At 48.4% G+C, this 23,188-nt stretch overlaps 1 protein-coding gene across 1 annotated transcript in view; it reads right to left on the bottom strand.

Moving 5' to 3' along the window:
* The window catches only part of LOC144752263 (uncharacterized), a 107,735-nt gene that overhangs the window by 57,238 nt on the left and 27,309 nt on the right, over positions 1–23,188 (bottom strand). Inside the window, exon 2 of the mRNA XM_078640274.1 lies at positions 18,319–19,227. Within this exon, the coding sequence (XP_078496400.1) occupies positions 18,319–18,973 (655 nt within the window). The 5' untranslated portion in view covers positions 18,974–19,227. The remainder of the gene's footprint in view (positions 1–18,318; positions 19,228–23,188) is intronic.

Raw genomic sequence — 23,188 nt, forward strand, 5'->3', positions numbered from 1 at the left:
CTGAAAGTCTTTCATGAAAAAATTGACAAAATGTCCAAGAGGCTCTAAAATTGAGCCACAGCCGGAGACAATAGGTCTACCCGGTGGGCTAGTTATATTTTTGTGGATCTTTGGAAGAGTGTAAATTACAGGAATTCTAGGAGATCTGACATTTAAAAAAATAAATTCTTTTTGACTGATGAACCCAGATTCTAAGAACTCAGTGATTATTTTGGCAATGAGACCTTGCAATTCCTTTTTACGATTAGTTGGAAGTCTCACGTAGTGATCAGTATTAGCGAGTTGTCTAAGTATTTCAGTGGTATATAAATCCCTGTCCTGTAGGACAATACCACCGCCCTTATCCGCACTTTTGATGATCAGAGTTTCTACCGATTTTAGCGATTGGATGGCTTTCTTTTGCTCCAAGGGGAGGTTGTAAGGAATATACTTTTTGGTTTCTTTAAGTGACGTAAGATCTTTGGTAACCATTTTCTGAAATGCCATCACCTCTGGCGGGATCATGCCCGCTGTGGGGGAGAAGGTGGAAGGTGGCCAGAAGGGAGTATTAGAGACAGTCATGGATGAGGGATTGACTTGGAAGAAGGCCTCAAGTCTAACCCTACGAAAAAACCTCAAGATTTCGGTGTGTAAATCGAGAAAGTTGGTAGGTATGGTAGGCACAAAGGAAAGTCCTTTGCTTAAAAGGGCAGTTTAAGCAGTGGACAGGTTATGCGTCGATAAATTAAATATCGGAATAATCTGTGAGTTGGATGGAGCTCACCATTGATAAAATTTCTGACGGGTCTGTCTTTCCCCTGGTGGGTTGTGCCAGCGCGGTATTCACTTGCCTCTGCCCCGTGTTGGTGTATCGGATTGGCCTTGAGCTAAAAAATTGCTCTTGCTAGAGCCTTGGTTCCTACCTGAGGTGCCTGGATGTTCTCCGGAGTCAGTCTGGTCTGAAGAGTCAATGGAAGAATCAGAGAACCCTACTAGAGTTTGACGTTGGTTGAAACGTCCCCAGGGTCTACTACTCCGAGAGTTTGAGTATGTGCGATTAGTGTAGAAATCCTTCTGGAGGTAAGGATAGGTGGTTTCAATGTGATATGACTTGATGTCTTTTTTCACTTTGTTGTTTTTTTTATTTTGTTCACTCCTGTAGAAATCGTCTACAGTTTTTTGGACTCACTCGAGTAGTTTCTTGGCCTCTGGGACTGGGTTAGTTTCTTCAAGTTTTTTCTCAATGGTATCAATCTCAATGGCAAGGGCTGTGAGAGTCTCTGTTGCAATTTCAATTCCAAGCACAAGCCAGTGTCTTCAGCAAGTAGTGCCTATATGGCTGAAGTTATGGATGTATTTAGAATTATCCGTAAATATCCCAGGGATATTATGGATTTGAAGTCCAACCGGGATTATATCTGCTTTTAAGTATTGTCTGAGCATAAGGGGCATTAATTTTACGCTGACCTGTTTCTTCCGTAATTTCTCTAACTGGTCAGGGAGTGTGGAGGTTACATTAGAAGGGGTGGTGTCAGTGGAATCGGAAAAGAGGGAGAGTCCATCACAGATCTTTTTGATGTATTCGTCCGAATAAAAGGGGTCGAGGTCAGACATGCTATGCTTACAGGGAGGTGATTGACAAACAAGGTTGTAACAAAACAATATATACAAAGTACAGGAAAGCCCACTTCCAAAAGGAGCAGATTAATAGCTAAGCCCTTGCAATCCAGCGATTGCGCAAAATACAGTTTCAAAATAACAAGGGAACCCTCAAGGTAATCAAGGACCCGGGGTAGCAGTTTAAGCAATTAACAAGGGTCCTTGACTCAACAAAATAACCAGAACCGATGGATAAATTATAGACAAGAATCTGTACTATAATGGAGAAGGTGTCCAGCCGGACACTGATTTTAATCAATTAAGGCGATTGTAAACAAAATAAAGATAAAGTTTGAGTTATTGGCATTGTATATGACAATGGGTTGCATTACATTTTTAGCTAAGTCTGTATTGGTGTTACTAAAGGTTCAAGTCCACAAGGCTTAGTACCTCTCATCGACAAGCAGCATCTTTACCTCCCGCTGAGCATATTCTACAGAACTCTCTAGTGTCCCAGATCCAGTCCAGGTTTTTGGTTGCTTGCTGAGATTTATAACATTGTTTAACTTGCTGTAATATCAGGACTACAAATCCCAGAATGCAAGATTATCGATTGGCTGAGTAACTAAAGCACCGAGCTGTACGTAAAAAAAGAACACCATTGTACGCTGAGAACGATTTATTCAGAACCGTTTGTTGGCGTTAATTATGACGTGAGTGCTATAAATTGGTACCAAAGTCAAGAGGTGCTTGCGGAAGTGTCAAAGTGAAAAAACTTGACCTCGAGAAGAAGTTGCAACGTTCCCATATACTTCGCAAAGTTTGGTAAAAATTTGGCACCGCCGTGGAAATGTGCACGAATTAAGATGGAAGGCTGCCAGCTGCTTCCGGGATGTGGTTGGGCTGGTCACGTGTTCACTTTAACCAGACCATTGATTCCGCATTCCTGTGCACCTGGTGGGTGACGCGGTGTCAGGGCGCGGGCTAGCCCAACTTAGCACTTCTTTGCCTGAAGGTAGGGCCACAGGGAACAGTCAAAGAGGAATGCATGCGTTCACCATACGTCCTGTCAGCTTCCATGCCCAGCAGGCAGTGCCAGCCTGTGGGATGAGTGAACCAGCTCACAGCCAAGGTGCCAAGCTTCGGATGGGCATACTGCGGTGTCGCATGAGGTCCTGCAGCCACCAGGGGGCGCAAGCCTGCATGGATTCTTTTGATCACGCTCCCCGCCCCGTGATGATGGGGCGCCGGTGCCCATTATCCCGCCGCCCTGGCCGGGTGGCCGCAGGGCAGGGCCGCACCGCTGGGAAACCACACCGGAAGTCTCGCCCAGACGTGGAGGAAATGACAGGCCTGCACCGCGGGCCAGACCTCGCCTTGGCAGACGATGAAAGATGGTGCTGCCGCGGGAGCGCCCAAAAGAAGGGCTCATTTCAGGTCCTGGTCACCCGGCGCCACCCAGAGAAGCTGCCGGCCTGGCACAGGGACTTCACCTTAAAAGAAAAAGTTTCAGAATAAAAAAATAAAAAACAAACTTCTGGTTCTGTTAAAATACAGATCTTTGATCCGCAGAGTACGCATTCTTCACAGCAGGCACATTAACCCTAGACAGTGCTACATTATGGCAGGTCAAAACTGACACTAGACAAAACTTCAATCTCTTTCTCTCTAGCAGGAACGTTAACCACAACAGTTCTCGAAGTGTTGAGCTCCGTGTGTGCCCTGCAAGGGGTTAACAGTCAGCAAACAGATCTCATGAGTGGCGGACCTTCGAGTCCGTGACGGCGCCCTCGAGCACACACTAAACAGTACCTGGGTCCGGGATGCCGCGGACAATGCGGGGAACAGCTGTGGACCGGCAGGGCTCAGCAGAGGCCCGGAGGTAGGTCCGGCTCGTGGCAGCGTTGAAGAGATGCGGCGCTGGAGCGGGGCCTCCGAGGGGCTCTGCGGGCCGTCGGGGGTGCTGTCTGTTGTCCGGGCGTAGGCGGGGCTCCTGGGGCAATCTGGCGGCTCTCCTCCCGGTGGGGCTCTGTCCGGCCCGTGAAGGCGTCTCTAGATGAGGCGTTACGGGCGGTGCGCCCACGTGTGTGTCTGTGTGCGAGGGGGGGCAGCACTCGTGTGTCTGTGCGTGCGCATGTGTATGTGTGTGGGGGAGGCTGTATGAAAGTCGCAACATGGGCATCGAGGGTAAGCGGCCAGATATGTAGGCGGGAGTGCACAGTTCAAAGGGTGATAAAAACGGAAGGAGAAGGAGTTAGCGAGTAAGATGGAGGGAATGCAGCTTGTATGCGCGGTGTGTATGTGTGTGGGGGGGAATCTCTCTGTATGTATGTGGCCGCTTGTGTGTGTATGCGCATGCGTGTGTGCTTCCCAGGAGACAGCGCCTGGCCGCAGCGCTCGTTCGCGTGCGCGTGTCACTTTCAAATCGCCTCCAAGGCGATGCGCGCGGCCAGGACTGTCTCCTGGGAAGCACACATGCCGACAAAAGGGGCTCGGCGGAGACACGCTTCGCGCGGCTAGCCGAGACCTAAAAAACATTTATACAGTGGGATACAATCCTGTAAGTAATGTAATGTAATGGCACATTTTTATAGCGTGGCTATTATTATTATTATTATAATTGCATTTATTGAGCGCGCAGCTATCCGGAGGTTTCCCGGCGCTAGAGCAAATAGAAGGTGAGCCAAGTTTAAGAGGATATGAGCATGCATGTTAAGTATTGAAAAGCCAGGTCTTAATTCCTTTATGGAATGTCAGGTAACAAATTTCAGATCGCAAGGATTGAGGCATGGAGTTCCATAGGGAGGGTGCCAGTAAAGCAAACGAGCGACCGCCCATTTTGGCTCGGTTAACGCGGGGGATCTGAAACTTATTTTGTGTGGAAGATCTCAGCGTACGGGAGGGGACATATTGCTGCACCAAAGAGGACAAATATTTCGGAGCTTTGCCCGTTTTGATGTGGTGCATTATACAGAGGGCTTTAAATTTAATTCGGCTCTCAATTCGCAGCCAATGTAGCTTACACAGATGGATGGCGGCCGAGGACCTGGCAGGTAAATTACAGATAAGACGAACTGCCATGTTCTGAACCACCTGAAGTTTCTTTATTACCTCCTTACAGGCGCCCAGAAGTAGAATGTTCCCGTAGTCCATACGTGAGGTGACCAGGGCCTGGACCACGGTCCTCAGGGTATCAGCTGGAAGCATCCACGTGATTTTTCTCAGCCACCTAATGATGGTGGTACAGGTGGCCGATACTTTTACAACATGTTGCTTCAGAGACAGCTGGTTGTCAAAGAGAACCCCGAGGTTACGGGCTGTGGCTGAAGGGGTTGGTAAAGGGCCCATCTGATGAGGCCAATGTTGCGGGCCCCAGAGCGATGTATTTGGACCAAATAGGAGCAGCTCTGTTTTGTCACCATTCAATTTTAATTTATGTCTATGCATCCAGTTAGAGATATGTTTCAGTCCGGACTGCAGGGAAGACGTGGGGAGATGTTTATTAGTGGAAAGCGAGTAGACGATTTGCGTATCGTCTGCGTAAGAATAGATTGTGAGGCCTGCTTGCTCTGCCAAGAAAGCAAGAGGTCTCACATAAAGATTGAAAGAAAGAGGACTAAGGATAGACCCCTGGGGAACACCGTGGGGGGAGTTGAAGATAGAGGAAACAGAAGTGGAAGAAAAGACTTGAAAGCTGCGATTAGAGAGAAAACTAGCAATCCAGGCCAGGGCAGGGCCATCAATACCCACCGATTTCAGGGTGGACAACAAGATGGAATGGGAGACGGTGTCAAATGCGGCACTCAAATCTAGCAGAATGAGTTCCACTGTCTCCCCGTTGTCCACCTGTCTTCTGATGGTCTCAGACACACCAAGGAGCGTGGTCTCAGTGGAGAAGCCAGCCCTGAACCCAGACTGTGAACAATGAAGAAGATTAGAAGATTCAACATAAGAGCTGAGAAGTGAGTTAACATGCTTTTCAAGAACCTTAGAGTAGCAAGAGAGCAAAGAGATGGGGCGGAAGTTGGAAGGATTGTTTGGGTTCGCGTTGGCCTTTTTTATCAATGGAACCACCATTGCATGTTTCCATTCATTAGGGACCGTAGCTTCGATCAATGAAGCATTCAAAATATCCAGGATGATCTGGAGTATGGCTGGATCCAAGGTGCACAATATTTGAGGAGGCATGGGATCAAGGGGAGAACCAGATTTTATTTCATGTAGATATTTTTGAAAGAGCAGGGCCGATATCGGCTCCCAAGAGTGGAGTTGGGGGGCAGTGGGAGTTAAATTAGAAGCATCGGCGAGACAAGGGATGGGTAGTAAAGGCTCAGGAGTGGAAGATACAGTAGGAGTAGAGCTAAAAATAGCATAGATCTTATCTATTTTCTCCAAAAAGAAAATTTGCCAGGGCGTTACATTGTGTTGTGTCCAGACAAGGGTCTTTAGGTGCAGAAGACACGCCAGGGAGCATCTTGGCGCTGGTACCGTTGCCAGTTGGAGTGAGGCCGGCTGACTGTTGGGTTTTTTGGGAAATCCTGCACATTTACACCAAGGTTTTACTGGCGGTATCAGTAAGTCTGCAAATCCAAGTTTTCAAGGCTTTCCTAAACTGGCTCTCTGAGGGGATTTGACGAAGCTGCAGTGGGAGCTTATTCCATGCCCTGGGTCCCAGTACAGCGAGGGATTTTCCTCCCTTGGTGGCAAGCCTGAAGCTTGGGATCCGCAATAAATTCTGATTTGATGACCTAAGGCTCCGAACTGGTAAGTAGCGCCTAAAGCCATTTGACAGATACTTAGGTCCTTGTAGATGGAAAGCCCTAAACGTGATGACCAGTATTTTAAACAAAATACGCTTATGTATTGGCAGCCAGTGGAGGGCATTGAGTGCGGCCGAGGCGGATGACTTCCTCGGCCAACCAAGGAGAAGGTGGGCAGCTGCATGTTGGACCATCTGCAACCTGTAAAGTACAGATTTATTTGCTCCCGCATACAGGCTGTTGCAGTAATCCAATCTTGATGTTATAAGTGCAACTGCCACCGTTTGCCTTGCTGTCAGGGGGAGAAGGTCGAAGAATTTTCTGAGGCCTCTGATAATGGTAAAACAGGTACCAGCCACAGTTACCAGTATCCAGTATATATGACACAACAGGACAAACCAAAAATTATATAAGGGGAGGGTTATTTACAGGCAATTAAGAAACGAGCCACTAGTGAAAATAATGCATTGTACTAGCTGGATTCATGTAGAGAACACAATTGGGCAACACAATGGAAGAACTTAGTGCGTAACTACATAAACAGTCGACAGCGTTTCGATCCTATAAGGGCTAAGGATCATCATCAGGACTAAAAATAACATTGCCTGAATTGCAAGCCTGTTGGAAACATAAGGGAAAAACAAAGAAGGACAAAAACCACAATTAGTTCTTATGTCCTCTGTAATTGTGCATAGCGATTTCACAGACCATGCTTAAAGTGAAGACCTTCTATGCGTGTGTGCATCCGTGTAGACGTGTCACTCAGTCCCATAGAGTTAAAATTATAGCAGCAACTGTGACATTTAAGAGTGATTTAGAGATGAATAAGGCGGGTAGGGCATTGTGGGTGGATAGGTCAGCGAGGCAGAAAGGGACCAACATACCTAGATGGCTTATGCTAGTGACCGTATTGGTGTGCTGTGCGCCGGGCGAACGGTCACTGTGGGATCTTGGAAAGGTGGCATGTGGGGAGCCAGGGATCCGTGTAGGATTGGGCTTAATTTGCCGTGTCTCGGCGGCTGAACCGTCACAGGAATGGGTTAGCCTGAAAGAAGAGGAGGGCTAGGCGAGTCTCGAGGAGCGGGTGGCGCCCTGGAGTGATTCCGGATCAAAAACCATATATCAATGTACCTTGGAGAATGGACGGCGGAGGGGAAGCCGTGCAGGGATTGAGTCGGATTCAGTAGAAGGGTGGCGGCAGGTGAGCCGGCACGTGGAATGAGGCCTGAAAAAAGTTGTAGGATAAGGCATTAACCTCAGAAGGGAGCGCAGGAACGGCCACGGAACAATAATCAGATAATATTTTACCGTGGCTGATGGATGGTGCAAGGGGGGCCAGGGGTCCTTGCGGGGAGCTGCTCAGGCGAGGGTAAGATGCTTTGTCATGCGGACCTGGAGGAGGGGGGGGAGGGGTGGGTGAGTATACTGAACGGGCGATATTGGAACCCGGCCAAAAGGGGACGAGAGGCTTACAGAGTCAAGAGTAAATCTCGGATGGAATAAAGTCGGTCTCGGTGGGGGACCTGTCACAAGGATTCCAGAGCTGAGTTGACCTGAAAGGGGGAAGGGGGGGTTTTTAGCAATCGGCCACGGAGAGGAGCTGGGGCCATCCAGCGGCGAGGGCGATATCTCACTTCCGTGTTCAGGATCGAACATCTAGGGCCACCGAAGGGCTCAGTAGCTCCTGTCAGTGAGTTGGTCCGAGGTGGATGCCTGGTAGATAAACGCCGACCACCATATTGGGTGAGGCGGACGGAAGCAAACCACGTCTGTGGTAAAGGCGGCGGCCATCTTGGGTGTGGCTCATTGCCGTATTCAAGGTAGGAGTTGGACATGTGTGGCAACGGTGGCGGCCATCTTGGTGTGGCTCAGTGAAGTGTACATGGAGGGCTTCGGAAGGGCCCGTTGGGAGCCAGCACGATTATGCACGGTCCAGACAGGAGGTGGATGCGGTGGCCATATTGGGAAGGGGCCTAGGGGGGCCAATTGTTGAGGATTTGGAGGATTACTCCGCGAGGGAAGGGAACTGAGTTATAGTATCATTACCACAACCAACCCAGTGACTTATATACAATAAATTATTTACATCAAGGATTAAAAAACTTTTCGCTAAGGAGAGCAAATATATACAGTGCTGAAATTAAGAAAAAAGGATATTTAGAGTTTTATAGAAGCGATATCCAGTCCTCATTTCGGTTGAGTCCACCTCTTATGCTTAAGCAGCATTGTAGTGGCAGCTTGACAATAAGTTAGGAAAGGACTCACACAATATGAATGAATGAATGAACAGGGATTTGTGTCGCGCGACTTAGCCCAAGGGCATCAAGGCGCAGACAACAGCCAAACAGTCTCAGGACATCGAGAACAGGAATTACTAGTACGCTTTGGTGAAAAGCCAAGTTTTAAGATGTCTGCGGAAGATCAACAATGAAGGTTGACTGATCAGTTCTGGAGGGAGGGAATTCCATAATTTGGGCACCAAGGTGGAAAAGGCTCTACCTCCCCACTTAGCTCTAGAAAATCTGGGGACAGAAAGAAGATTTTTTGGAGGCAGAGCGGAGTGTTCTGCTGGGAGTGTATGCGCAGACAAGAGACCTAATGCCTTCCGAGCCAGAGCCAAAGACAGCCCTGTGGGCAAAACAAAGAAGTTTGAAGGAGATCCTTGAATGAACCAGAAGCCAGTGGAGACTCTTCCTAGCCTGGGTTACTGAGGCAAGCCTCGGGAGGTTCAAAACCATCCTGGCTGCAGCATTTTGTACCATTTGAAGACGAGGGACAGAGCTCTTATTTATGCCACTACACAGGGCATTACAGTAATCGAACCTTGAGGAAACCAGGGCAACTGTAGCTTGTTTCCAGGTAGCAGGAGACAGATAGGAAGCAATTTTTCCCAGGGTCCTGATGATGCCACAACAGGTGGATATAGTTCTATTGACCTGAAGGTCAAAGGAAAGTGTAGAATCTATCAAGACTCCAAGGTTCCTGGCAGAGGGGACCGTGTGGGGGCAGTCCCCAAGGGAGGCCTGCCACCAGTCATCAGACCAAATCTCCTGGTTTCCTCCAAAAACCAGGACCTCTGTCTTTTCCCCATTTAAATTTAAAAAGTTCCGAATCATCCACTGGGATACTGCCTCAATGCAAGATCTGAACTTGAGGGCTGAGTCGTTGACCGACTGTGTGATAGAGACCATGATCTGAGTGTTGTCGCGTACGACAGCACCTCAAATCCAAAGGATCTCACCACTTTGGCAAGTGGGGTCACGTAGATGTTAAATAGTAGGGGACTTAACGAAGAGCCCTGCGGGACCCCACATTGCACTGACTGGGAGGGAGACAGAAAATTTTCCATCTTAGCGCTCTGTTCCCTTTGATGGAGGAAGGAAGCCAATAAGCTGAGGGCAGAGCCTCCAACCCCAATCTCCTCAAGCCTAGACACCAGGACTGAGGGAGACAGGGTGTCAAAGGCTGCAGTAAGGTCCAGTAGGACCAGAAGAGTGGTATGGCCCCTGTCGACCTTAGAACGGATGTGGTTAATAACGACAGTAAGGGCAGACTCTGTACTGTGGGCATTACGAAAACCATGTTGAGAAATATCTAACAGATTTGAGCCCTCCAAAAAGGTGGATAAATGGTGGTTAAGATGAGCCTAGAGGATCTTAGCCGGGGCTGGTAAAAGGGAGATGGGACAAAAGTTTTTTAGGACTCCTGGATCCAAAGAGGCCTTCTTAAGCAGTGGTTTAACAACTGCTGTTTTCCAGGAGAGGGGGAAATCCCCTCCGAAATAGCCAGATTCATGACCTCAAGTAGCGGAGGAATAGCCACCTCCCTACAGGCTTTCAGAATTTTCAATGGGCAAGGGTCCAGAGGCGAGCAAGATTTGGTGTTATCAAGGAGGCGATTTAACTCTTCCAAGGTCAGCTGAGGGAAGACAAAAAAAATACAACTTGGGAATCCGATCCTGGAGAGGTGTGGGAGGGGGAAAAGACAGTGCGGGGTTAGAATCAAGCTCCGAGTTGAGGATTTCAAGCGATTGATGGATATCGGCGATTTTTGAATAGGAAAAGCTTGCAATATTATTGCAGAGCTCCTGGGTCTCAATGATGGAATCCACTGTTTTAGGCACGGACAGAGAGTCAATGATTTTAAAGAGATCTCTGGAAGATTTTAGTGAGGCAGCCAGATTGGTATAGTAGATCTTTTTTTCCCCAGCTATTGCCCTTTTATATAACCTTAACAAAAGTTTGTTGTATTTTTCCAGGTGAATCGGGATGAGCATGCCAGTGTCTTTTTGTCTACATTTCTGCCATAACAGCCTAAGACGAATAGAGTACCAGGGCAGGGAAGGGCTCTTTCGGGCAGAGTAGTGCTGCTTGGCCGGGGCCAGAATGTCCATCGCACTCAAAAAGGCATTAGACAAGCCTAATGCCGCCGCGTTATGGTCTGACCTTGGAAGGGAGCTAAATTCATCCATAAACGGAGCAAGGGTTTCAGTATTAATCTCCCTTTAATTCCTTCTCAGTTCCCATTTCTTACATTTAGAATGGTAGGGGGCAGTAAAGGTAGTTTTGAGCTCAAAGGACACCACCAGATGGTCTGACCAGGCTAAAGGAATAGACATTCCGATCGTCAATCTGGTGTTGTTTGAAAAGACACCATCGAGCGTGTGGCCAGCTAGATGAGTAGCAGCTTCTACAAGTTGAATCAGGCCACACGCGGCAAGGCCTTCTACTAAGGACGACGTGTCTCTAGAGTATGCATTTTCTAGATGAAAATTAAAAATCACCAAGAAGGGTAAGATTTGGCCTGTTGATGAAGGGCTCTAAAAGTTTCAACAGATCTTGGGAAAACGTAGCTTTGGGGCCTGGAGGCCTATAACATAAAATACCAGAACAAGAGGCTGTTGGGGTAAAGTTTATAGAAAAGTGCATTGCCTCAAAGTTATCCAAAGGAGAAGAGAGGGGGGTCAGTGCGGCAAGTAAAGGAATCTCTAAACAAAATTCCTAGCCCACCGCCTCTGCGACCTGTTCTATCCATCCTGGTCAGGGCATAGCCCTTAAATGTATGTGTAAATGTATGTATACTTGTAAAGCGCACTATCACCTTTCAGACATCCTGGCACTGTATACCGCTGTGGAACCCTTCCTGGCTTTCCCTGTGAGATGCCCTTTACTGGGCACCTCCAAAGTGAGGCCAGGCATCCTAGCGTTTTCGGGGCCGTTGTGGAGATTAAGCAAGCTATTGCCCAGAGTTGCAGAGTGGGACCCATGATTAGAGTAGGCACCTAGGCGAGAATTATCGAGTCAGTGGACATTGAGCCCAAGACCCTGCGGCGTCGGGAATTGAACCCTGGTCCCGGGCCAGACCTCTGCCTCCGGGTCTGCCACTCTAATCGGTGAGCCACACTTCTCCACTACTTCTCCCTTAGGGATAGCATCAACCAGATCGGGGCCTGAGGTATCCGATCCCCAGGTTTCAGTAATGAAAACCCAGGGGGGTTTCCTCAGCGAGACAAAATCACAAAATGCCACATTATTTTTAACTAAAGATCTTGCATTAATGAGAAATCCCACATCCTTTATAGAATTTGCAATAGGCTTAAATGCCCCAGGGTGAACCCGGTCTTTCCTGGGGTGTCTAATCCTGATATGTCTTAGATCATGTCTACAACAATGCGTTATCCACTTTCCCACCCATTTCCATGGAGGAATCTTGGAGAGCCATTAAGCAACTTAAGTCAGGGTCTCCTGTGGATCTGTGCCCTCCCAGCCGAAGTAGCTCTGACCATTAACCCGGTAATTAACATAGTTTTAAAGAAATCATTGGCGAACGGCACAATGCTTGTAAGGTGGAACCATGCAAAAACCCTTCCCCTACTAAAAAACCCAAGGCTGACCCTAAAGTTCAAACCAATTATAGGCCGATCTTACTTTTACCAGCATACTCTAACATTTTAGAGGAGCATGTTACCACAAATATTTCAAGCTACCTGGAAAAGCAAAATTGTTGGACCCGGCCTCGTGGCGTGGTCCTACCCCTCCCGCATGGCGGGCCCGGGACGCCATCGGCCCTCCATCGACCCGCTGTCGCCCCCCTGACAATACCCTTCACGAACACTCGACGAGAGCAGCCCCCCTGGCAACCCACGGCTCCCCCCCTTGGAACCCGGCGAACCCTGCTCGCCCAACTCTGCCGGCCCGGCGACCATTTCCGGCCCGACTCCATCTTGGGCCCATCATGTCCCGAGCACGTGGCCTCAGCCGGCCCCGGCCCCAGCGAAGCCCCGACATCGAGGCACCAAGATCCACCCAGGTGGTAGAGTGGCCACTTGACGGATCCCGGAGGAGGGGAGTTTCGATGGCCCTCCAGCCGTCCCCGGACGCCTGGTATCGATCGCCCTCCGGCCTCCCTGGGCGCTGGCTCCACCCCCCTGCTGGCAGTCTGGACACTTTCATCCCGGCCCCTCTGACCCCCAGGCGCGAGGGTCCGGACATCAAAGGACTCCAGCCTTTGCAAAAGTTAGAGCTATTGGCATTGTAAATGACAACATTTTTATTTATGTGTTGGTTTTGAAAACAGATAAATAAATGGCATTGTCATTTACAATGCCAATAGCTTAATCTCTCGCAAATGCCACACACACCCAGAGAGCCCCCCACACAGAGCCCCCCCACACACACACAAAGAGCCCCCCCCACACACACACACACAGAGCCCCCCACACACACAGAGCCCCCCCACACACACAGAGCCCCCCCACACACACAGAGCCCCCCACACACACAGAGCCCCCCACACACACAGAGCCCCCCCACACACACAGAGCCCCCCCCACACACAGAGCCCCCGCACACACACAGAGCCCCCCCCACACACTGCGAGCCCCCCCCACATCAATAGAACAGCAGGTGTGCTGGCATGGAGGCACAGGGGTCTGCAGGGCCTACTGCACCTCAAACACTACTGCCTTTTTACTACCAAATCAGGGGAGTATGCCCATTTTCCAGATTCTATTGGGTACAAGGGCATCCTTGCTGTGCCACTTCGGGCAGCCCAAACACATTCAAATGGCCAACATTTTCCCTTCTTGCATCAGCAACAGTTACTATCCGACTATTAATCAGGTGTGGCATGCTGGGGTTGTTTGCTGTCACGTTCACAATGAAATGGGGCATCAAGATTAGAAGTGTCACTGGTGGCTTTGTGCAATGATAACCAAGCCCAGGAAATGAAGCAAAAGCGTAAGTATTATTGTATGACCAAATGTAAGCCTGGGCAGTGTTTGCCTATTCTCGGCGATTAGTGAATGCTGAATAACTGAGAAATGGAAGAATTAATTAACATCCTCATTGTGTAAGAAATATGTGGCAAATGTCAGAATGAAAAGGGCCACAGTCCATGTGCATACGAACCACGAGGTCATTGTGAAGCAATTGTGGCTTTATAACAACCACTGTTGTAATGCATTCAACTTCCATTTTCCGCATGCGCCCAAGATGTTTTATTTGCTATTTTACAGTGACGTCATTACCATGTTGTGGACTCGTAACGATCCTCTTGCGTGCATGCAATGCTTAATTTGAGCTGGTGGTTTCTGTGCTAGGCACTGGCACATAATTGTGAACACCAGCACGTATGACAGTCAGCCACATGGTGGCGCTGCCTGTGTAATTTCGAGATACACAGAGTAACAACTGTTTATTAATTCAATATATATTAAAAAGATTCATTTCTGCTGCCCAAGCCATTCCTATAGCTTTGGTGCCTGTAAATGTTTGAACTATCACATTTGTAGGAGTGTTAGGGTTAATAGTTGTGCAGGTATTGTTGGCAGTGCTGGCTGGGGCAATGGGTGGTTAAAGCTGCAGTGGCCACCGGACAAGGGCCATGGCGCACATTGTATTCCTAATTAAGCACTACGTGCTTGCCTGCTCTATCCCTCATGCAGAATAGCCAGGTACGCAGTGCTGGTGTTTCTACTGAAAGTGTAACAAATCAGCCCTACTGTGAAGTCAAAACCCATCTCTGTGATGCAAAATGCACCTTCTTGCGTTGTCTCATGCTAGCTCTCCCGAGATTCTTATGTAACTTCCACTGCTCGTGCACTGTGACAAATTACCTCGCACTAGCACTTCAGTTATACAAGAACATTAGAGTTATTGTGATGTCATAACTTGCCCTCCATGTCGCCTTAGTTCACAATTGTGACATCATAATAGCCCTCCCTTTAAGAAGAAATAGTGTAGGTACCGTGATGCCATGCTGCACTGCTGTGATGCCCAGGCCCCCCGTTCTACTGCACTGTGGCAAGCTACAACGCACTGGTGCGGCCACCGAGTAGGATGGTAGAGCTATTGTGATCTCAGATCGCGCATTTGTAACGTCACACGTGACCTTTTTGGAAGTCCAGATGCCAGGACCTGCGGGCCCTTATTCTAAGTACCCCCCCTGCACTCGGGCAAGCTACACTGCATCAGCACTTACGCTGAACATGAATGGTAGAGTTACTGTGATGTCACGGCTCACCATCTGCGACGTCAAAACCCAGTTAAGGTGATAGAATAATGGATTATGTACTCATTGACACCTTCCCCCAAAGAGAAATGAAAGTTACTGAGATGTCACTATCCACTTCCTATGACGTCATGATGACTCACCCTGTATCGCCCCGTGCCCCTTGCACTCGACTTTGAGAACTGTCCAGCTTGCAAGTTTCCGAGCTCTCCGTTACTCGTTCGGGACATCATTGTGCCCAACTTTGTGATGGCCAATGGCCGCACTGTGATTTTAGAATGTTGGAACTGTGGCGTCATCCTGCTCCCACTTTGATGTCATCATAACACCCCCTTCACGCAACCTGTTCTTGCGACTAGTGGCTCTTCTGACAGTGACAGTATCAGACATATTGAGTGTGTAACCAGTGACAGTTCAGAATGCCGGAGTCATCCTCCTACCCTCGTCCCGCGGTCCCCTCCCCTCTCTTACCTTTGCCGCTCCCTCCCTCCCATTCCTTCCCACCTCTGCCACCTTGCGGCCCCGGCTCTCCACACAGGCGCTGCGACTAAAGACCCAGTTAATTCCAGCCTTAACAGCCGAGTGTGTGTATTTATAAAAGCCGATAAGCGCTCCCGGCCTGCTGCTGTCTGGGCGGGGGAGGCTCACTGGAAACCGATCAGTCTCACTCGGGCATTGGAATGCTTATCCAGACCCGGGCCGGGAGGGCGGGGTGATGGAGAGTGGAGAGGGGCCTGCCGAAGACCCCGAGGTCTGTGCGCACGTCGGGGGAAAGCAGCCTTCGAGGGCAGGCCGTCAGACACCTACATTTGGAGGCCCCTTCCCACGGATCTTTGCGTAAGAAAGCAGCCTGATCAGGTGTCTACATAATACCCCATGCATTTATGAGTAAAAAGGGACGTGACTACCGTGAGACTGGTGAGGTCCCCTGACTTCTGGCTGTGAGGGTCCCAGTGCTCACGGCAGGGTCTAGAAGACTCCTCGCTGCCTGGAACCCTCTGCAGTGGCATCCGTGCACGCCGAGGCCGGCCCAGAGCAGGGGGTTAGCGGGGGTAGGTGGTCTGGAAGGCCCTCGCAGGCTCGAAAGCTGTGCCGTGGCATCACTTCACGCCGAGTCGGGCCTCTACCAGACTCCTCTAAACCCTTTCCAAATACAAATTTCCTTCCGCACTGTTATCAGCTGGGCACCTGAAAACACTCAACGGAGAGTGAAAGTGGAGGGGGGGCGGGAACGGGCACATTGGGAGGGGGGCAGAACGGACACATGGGGAGGGGGGCGGAACAGACACGGACAGCGGGAGGGGGGGGGGCGGGAAACAGAGCTCACGAGCCAGCGAGCACACAACACGGCGGAACCGACAAATGAAACAAAAAAAAGAAATTATATTAAAAAAATGCTCCTTGCCTGATCGCCTCGTGGGAACTCGAATCTTGCAGCCAACTCCAACAACAAACACTTGTAAAAAGACGAAAACGGGCCGACTAAAAAAAAAAAAATAACACACACCCACCGCCGCGATGACGATCCGAAGTGGGTGGAGAGCAAAAAAATCGCGGGACGCCCCCGAATCTGGTCCGGCCTTGACAGACAGATCCGGCTCCCAATGGCTAGCCTCCATTTATGGAGCTAGCCAATGGGAGCAGGGGGCGAGTCCCTGTTCCCCACTGTAAGACATAAGGTTTTTCTAGCGCATCCGCACTTCGTGCGCATTTGCTAGGCAAAACCTAAAAGGGGGGGGGGGGGGGGGGAAGAAGGAGAAAGCAGAAAAAACTAGGCGAAAGCAGGAAAGCACTCAGGAAATCAGGAGGAAGCAGAGCGGGCAGCTGCACGGAAGGGCTGAGCCTGGGACCTGCTCCTAAATGGACATAAAGCCTTCCAAAGAGAATCAAATACATCAGGACACCGGCCTTCTCCATTCATACACACATTCATCCTGGCAATCATTAGAACTGTTGCAGTATTCTTTAACGCAGGATCGAGCCGACGGTACCTCCTAGAACGCTACAGACGGATTTCTTGGAAGGATCCCCTTCTCTCACTGTTGTACCCGAAGTCCCTCACTTGCAAAGGATCATTGAGCATACTCTTTGCCTTGTACTAACCTGTTGCCCATAGCGATACAGAACCCTCTTTCTTATAAAAAAAAAAAAAAGATAAGAGGTGTGGTGATATCCTTTTCCTTTGACAGTTATTTTTATACTTAAGTGAGTTCACGCCTGAACAGCCCCAAGAGGAGTTAGTGAATACTGCCATCTAGAAGCAATACAATACATGAGGGAAAGACTTCGTTGGGCAGCTCTCTGGTGATCAAGAAGAAAAGGAACAGGGTGTGTTGCACGGTGAGGGTTCCTAGATTATTTCGTGAAACAGGATATTTCTCTCGAATTCACAAGGAAGAGAGGTTTATGCTTCTAGGCACAATCCAACACTGCCCCAGTACTAAAAGATTGAAGCTCAGAGCGATGTAAAAACGCCTAGTGAATGAACCCCCGGACAAGGAGTTTTAATTTTTTTTTTTTTGGCAGAGTTTTATATAACTTGACCCAAATTCGAATCGGGTATCAGAGCGCTATACACATCACCAGTTGCGTTACATGAGGTCACACACTCATTTTTGTTATGCACGGGGAGATTAAGTGATTTGCCCAGAATCACAGGAGGTTTTAGCGTCATTACCGAGACTCGAACCCAGTTCCTCAAATGTTCTCATTCTCAACTAGAAACTTTGCGTCTGTAAAGATGGAATTGAAGCTGAACTAGCAGCAGAGGCTTACACCTCCTGAGCGGAGAGCAAGTCTCTGGTCTGCTCACACACGGTGAAGCGGATCACGGAGCACACCAATTGAAAACATTTTTTACTGGCTGATGGCCAAGTTAGACTACATAAACTAATCAGCTAAGTCTTTTACAAAATGAATCACATTGTGCCATGCACTTGTTTCCATTTGATCTACTATGATCAGAAGTACACAAGAAGGCCTCAAAGACTATGTGTGTAGGAGAGCGCGCGCGCGCACACACACACACACACACACACGCACACACGCACACACACACGCACACACACACACGCACACACACACACACACACACACACACACACACACACGCACGCACACACACGCACACACACACCTGTAATTTTCAACGATGCTCACAGACCATCTTCAGCAGTAAAAGACATATTACCCTTCCCACCCGCTTCACCACCTGGGAATTGTGAGGCAAAGAGGAGTGTTGAGCAGGCTATGGGGTGAAAAAAGGATCAGGCATGGAGGGCGCAGATATGGAGTCATGGATTCCAAAATGGCCCTAGTATTTCAAAGAGAAGGCTTGGGTCTAACAGATCAGAACAATGTCCCTTCTTTATCACTTTCACAAACGTCCACTGCAGAAAGTTGCTCTGTCAGCCTACACATGAAGGCACTCCACTTATTTACTGATTTCCCGCACCAACCCAGCTCTTACCTTTCGGCAGCGTAGCTTCTTCCCAGGCTGGTGGGCAGGCACCGGAGTTGGTCTCTATGGATCCTGGCGGGATGTCATTCATAGCAAAGAAGTGCTCAATCAGCTGCATGACTCGGTCGAGAGACTTGACCTGATGGTGCCTCAAGGACTCCTTGGCCTCCGCAGGAAGGATCTGAATTAACTGTTCGACAACAATCAGCTCTACAATCTCTTCTGGGCTGCGGACCTCTGGCTTTAGCCACCTCCTAGCCCAGTCCTGCAGGTGGCTAGCTACCGAATGCAGTCTTCGTGTCGACTTCAAAGTGATACTGCGGAACTTTTTACGATAACTTTCTTCGCTGACACCCAAATGTTCAAGGATGGCATGTTTCAATCGGTCGTAATCCTCAGCAATTGTGCGCGGTAGAGCTTGGTAAATCGCCTGGGCCTCCCTGGAAAGAAAAGGAGCCAGGCACATTGGCCATAGTTCTTTAGGCCACATAGCACCCTCGGCTGCACACTCAAACTCCATTAGGAACGCTTCTGGGTCGTCTCCGGACTCCATCTTGACCAGATTGATGCCTTGTGCTGGAGCTTGGGATCTCTCCAAGAACTGCTGCGTCTCTTGCTGCCGCATCTGCATCTGCCGCTGAAGGTGCCCTAATGTCTTCTCCATGACACCAAGGAGGCCCTTTGATCTGTGTTCAAGTTGAAGTTCAGCTTCACCCTCTCCCAGGGTAGGAGTCCCCCTATTTCGTGTGGCTATGAATCATCCACCAGTAGGCCTTAATGAGATACGATGTTGGAAATCCTCCAATTCAATACAGGATTATTTCTTCCATCACAGGAGGTAGCAACTGTTCTCACATTCTTCTCCAAAATGGGGGAACTGTTGCTCTTCACACACCAGGATCCGGCACCACGAACCACCTGTAACAGAAATTGGGAACAATTTGAAGATAAAGAATAGTCAGTGTGTCTTGAAAAAGGTCTCTAATGTCCTTGAAGAGATAATTACATGAGCGGATTCAAGGTTCCCATCTTTCACTCCTTGGTCTATCTTTCTGCACCTATAACTCTTATTTAATGGTTTGCAAACATGTTGTGTCACAGTCATAGCTAGTTAACAATACACCCTACATCACAAGCACAAGAGAGACTAGCCAACGCTTCAAGCTTATCGTTAAACACTTACCTGTGTCTTTATTAGAGTATCTGCAGCGGATACTCCAGACGACTGACAGCCAGTCGCTCAAAAGAGACTATCCTAGTGCCCCCTGGATTCCCTCTGCCCAAAATATATTCAGACTCCTCTTCTTCAACTATCAGATTACTCACACAGTGGGGACAGCAAGATGGAAGCTTAAACACGAACCATATGGTTATCTTAAAACCCTCTAGCCACTCTCCTTTGCACTATTCCTGAACAATGCTCACCGTTCTCCGGGAACACACGAACACCCTTAACTGTGAACATTCATCCTTCGCAGATGGTAGTGATCAAACTGTGTCACTACCTCACCCACTCGTCTTTAAACTGCTCTTCGGGTACTCCTACTCCAAGTAGAATATTTAGAGTTCAACCTCTATGCTCACCCGCTTCAGGTGCTCCTACTCCAAGTAGCATATTTAGAGTTCAAAGTCTATGCTCACCCGCTTCTGGTACTCAAGCTCTGGGCTCTCCTCTGGACTACATAATGTCATCTCTCTCCTGCCCCTCTCTTACGCTCTACCATCTCCCACCTGATATGATCACACACACTCATTGCTCTTTGGCAGCCTACCTTCATTTGTCGTACGCCTCACATCAAAGAATCTTTACTCCTACCCCCTATAGATTACCTCCTTATCTATTTTTCAAACCCTTACAAATCGACTCAGCAGATTTACCAGGCCCCAGACAGCAAAGTGTCAAGTAATCAAGAAAAAACCTTGCTCCGTCCGATGCATTCACAACTGAAACCTCAGCCTGAGCTCAATCTACTTGGCATCCCCCTATATACCCACAGTCATTCCCTTCTAGCATACCAAACTGACAGAAAGAGAACTTGGAACTGAAACTAAATCGGAAGAGAGGGGATGGTGATCCCACTGTCAACGCCCATGCTGCCGGTTGGAGTGGTTCCTTTTTGGGTCTCGCCTGAGCCAGTGCATGTTCTGTTCTGGCGATACTTTTAGTATGGGCGAGACTTTTAGTAAGTGGGCTTCAAAAAGCTCACCACACGCTTTTGCTTGTGGCCTAAAGCTTGCGGTTACGCGCACAGTTATGCGCACAGGCGCCATCTGGCTTTCCTCTCTCATCACGGCTCATTAAGCGCATGGCTCGTGGGCACCTTTACAGCGCGCACACATAGCACACCACTAGCCAGACGTGCCTCTTTTTTTTTTTTACATTTAGCGCGAGGCGAGCGCACGCATGCACCACTCGCGTGCTTGTTTTCTTTTTGTCCACTCTCCCGCTTTCCTTTCCTTTAATTCCTCTTGTTCGATTTCTTTCAGCCTTTGCTTCCTCTACCTCAATTTCCCTCCACTTCACCATTCCCCGCTTTCATCCCACTTCTCTCATCACCCTCCTCTCATTGCCTGCCCTCTTTATCCTAAGCATTTCCTAGCCTCATTCTCCGTATCTCTCGCCTAGCCTTTTCCTTTTCTCTTTCTCCTCCTTTTTCTTTGTTTGCGTATCCATCCTTCTCATTCTTCCTTACACAATCCCTCTTTGTTTCCCTTTCTCTTTCCTGATCTCACACCTCCCCATCTTCATTCTTTTTGTCTCTTGCTTTCTTTCTTTTTCTGATTAGTTCTTCTTTTCTCGTCCAGCCATCCTTCCTTTGTCATTGTACGTGCTGTGTAAATAACTAGTGAACAGATGGAATGATATAAATGCGCCTATTTAGTGGGGGGAAGCATTTTTTTAATGAGATATTGTACTTCCAACTAGCTGCCCGGCAGCACTTTGTCGCATGATTATTTTAAAAGAATTGTCCATTCCGGAGGGAATTAAAATAAGCACACGCGTATTGGATTCAGTCCAAGATGGCCCGACAATTTTACTTTGTGACTTGCAAGGGGCGCAACCACCACAAACGCGCTCTCTTATCATGCACTCCATCAGCTGAGGCTCGGAAGCGCTGACAGAGGTGGCATGATGGTTTGAACAGCGGTGTAAGAGAATGTTTCCAAGGATAATGTGCTGCATGGGCAAATACTTACAAGTGTTGACCCGCTCCTCATTTGTGCTTAACTTCCTTCTGCTAGTTTTTAATAGCACTGCCTGACCCGTTTTTCCAGTCTGAGCGGAAAGCCGAAGATTGAGGCATAGTGTGAAATTCTCTCATGTTTTAGACAGCCCGGTGCGCACTGGTGAATACTAGGAGGCATCGCACTGCTTTTCAAGTCCATAGGCTATAGTGTATAAATTCGCCCAACAATGCACGGCAAGCGGTCAACACTGCTCCACCCTAATGAACTGGTCTTTGGGTGGCTTGTTTTTCTTTTTTTTTTTTTTAGTGCCAGCAATGCCGAGCTCACCTTATTGACAATTAATGTTATCATTAGCAGTGAAGCGGGCAGCTTTAAGGGTAAATATTTGCTGCTGTCAACATTGACTCACTTCTTTAAAAAAACACAGCATTGTGTTGTAATAAGAGTCGAGAAACCAGCTATGTCTTTTAATCCCATATTTAGGGCGTCTTTGTACCTATGCAGTGCTCTTCTGCCTTTGTGCTTCCTTTCAGCCAGGTTCGCACATGTAAACAACATCTACCTTCACACACAACTGAAGGTTTGTGCTTGTATACAGCACATCCATCCATACATGCATTCATACACACTGAAGGTTCGTGCGCGTAAGCAGCACATCCATCCATCGTCTAATATCAATTTCACACATTACTGTTCTTGCCTGTGTATGTCTAGCAAAGAGCCTGCACACCCAAACTGGTGAATTGTGCGCTATACAAAACAGCTTAAGATATGTCCTGCAGCGGCTGGTAGTGCGAACGCCAAGCCCATCTGAAATTAGTGTCACTATTCTGTACCCTTAGATAAGACTGTGACTAACATGCATAAATAAACAATCTATATTGGTACCAGATTAATTTTTTATTTTTAAAAGTGCGCTGAGACATAAAACGTGAAAAAATACTTTTCACTGAAGTTGGACCCTTTTCTCATAATCAGCGAAACATAGGTGTATTATTATTTACTGTGTGTTAACAAACAGATTATGTTGTTAATACAGCAGCACTTAATAGTTGCTTCAGAGCACTTTCCATATTCATGTAACTGAATGGAATATTAGAAAATACAGATGGTACTTCTGTAGTGATACTACTTTTAACAACTTAATTTGTATGCCTTTGAAAATATTTGACGGACTAGGCTTGCTGGCGCACGCTGTGACGCTATAAATATAGACGATCATGTCTGCGCAGCGGACGCTAACAGCGGACGTGCCTCCTTCGCGCCGAAGGAGCACCAAAGGAAAGCCCGTCTGCGCCCGTCAGCGTCCCGGAGGCGCCGGGTGTCGGGCAGGCGGTTGGACCTTTAATAATTACTACCGCTGACTTGCTCACTTATGAGCCAGAGCATTTAAAACACTTAGGCACATCAATGGTGGTTGCTGTTTGGTGTCCCCCGATAGTTTGAAGGGTGTCTTCCGCTGTTCCAGCTGCGGATGGACACCTCTTATTGGTTCATCTTCTAAAGACTTTCCGGGCCCCTCTAATCCCATTGTCCCAGACCAGTCCGGGGTACACCTCTAAAAGTATCTCCCATGTATGCTCCTCAACACGCGATCCTTGGGTGGGTAACCATGCTCTTGATCTTTTTAATTTATTAACCGAGTCCAAGCCCGCGTGTCTTTTTTTGACGGAGACTTGGCTGGGAGACT

This window comes from Lissotriton helveticus, chromosome 4_2 (genome assembly GCF_964261635.1).
Source record: "Lissotriton helveticus chromosome 4_2, aLisHel1.1, whole genome shotgun sequence".
NCBI classification, from domain to species: domain Eukaryota; kingdom Metazoa; phylum Chordata; class Amphibia; order Caudata; family Salamandridae; genus Lissotriton; species Lissotriton helveticus.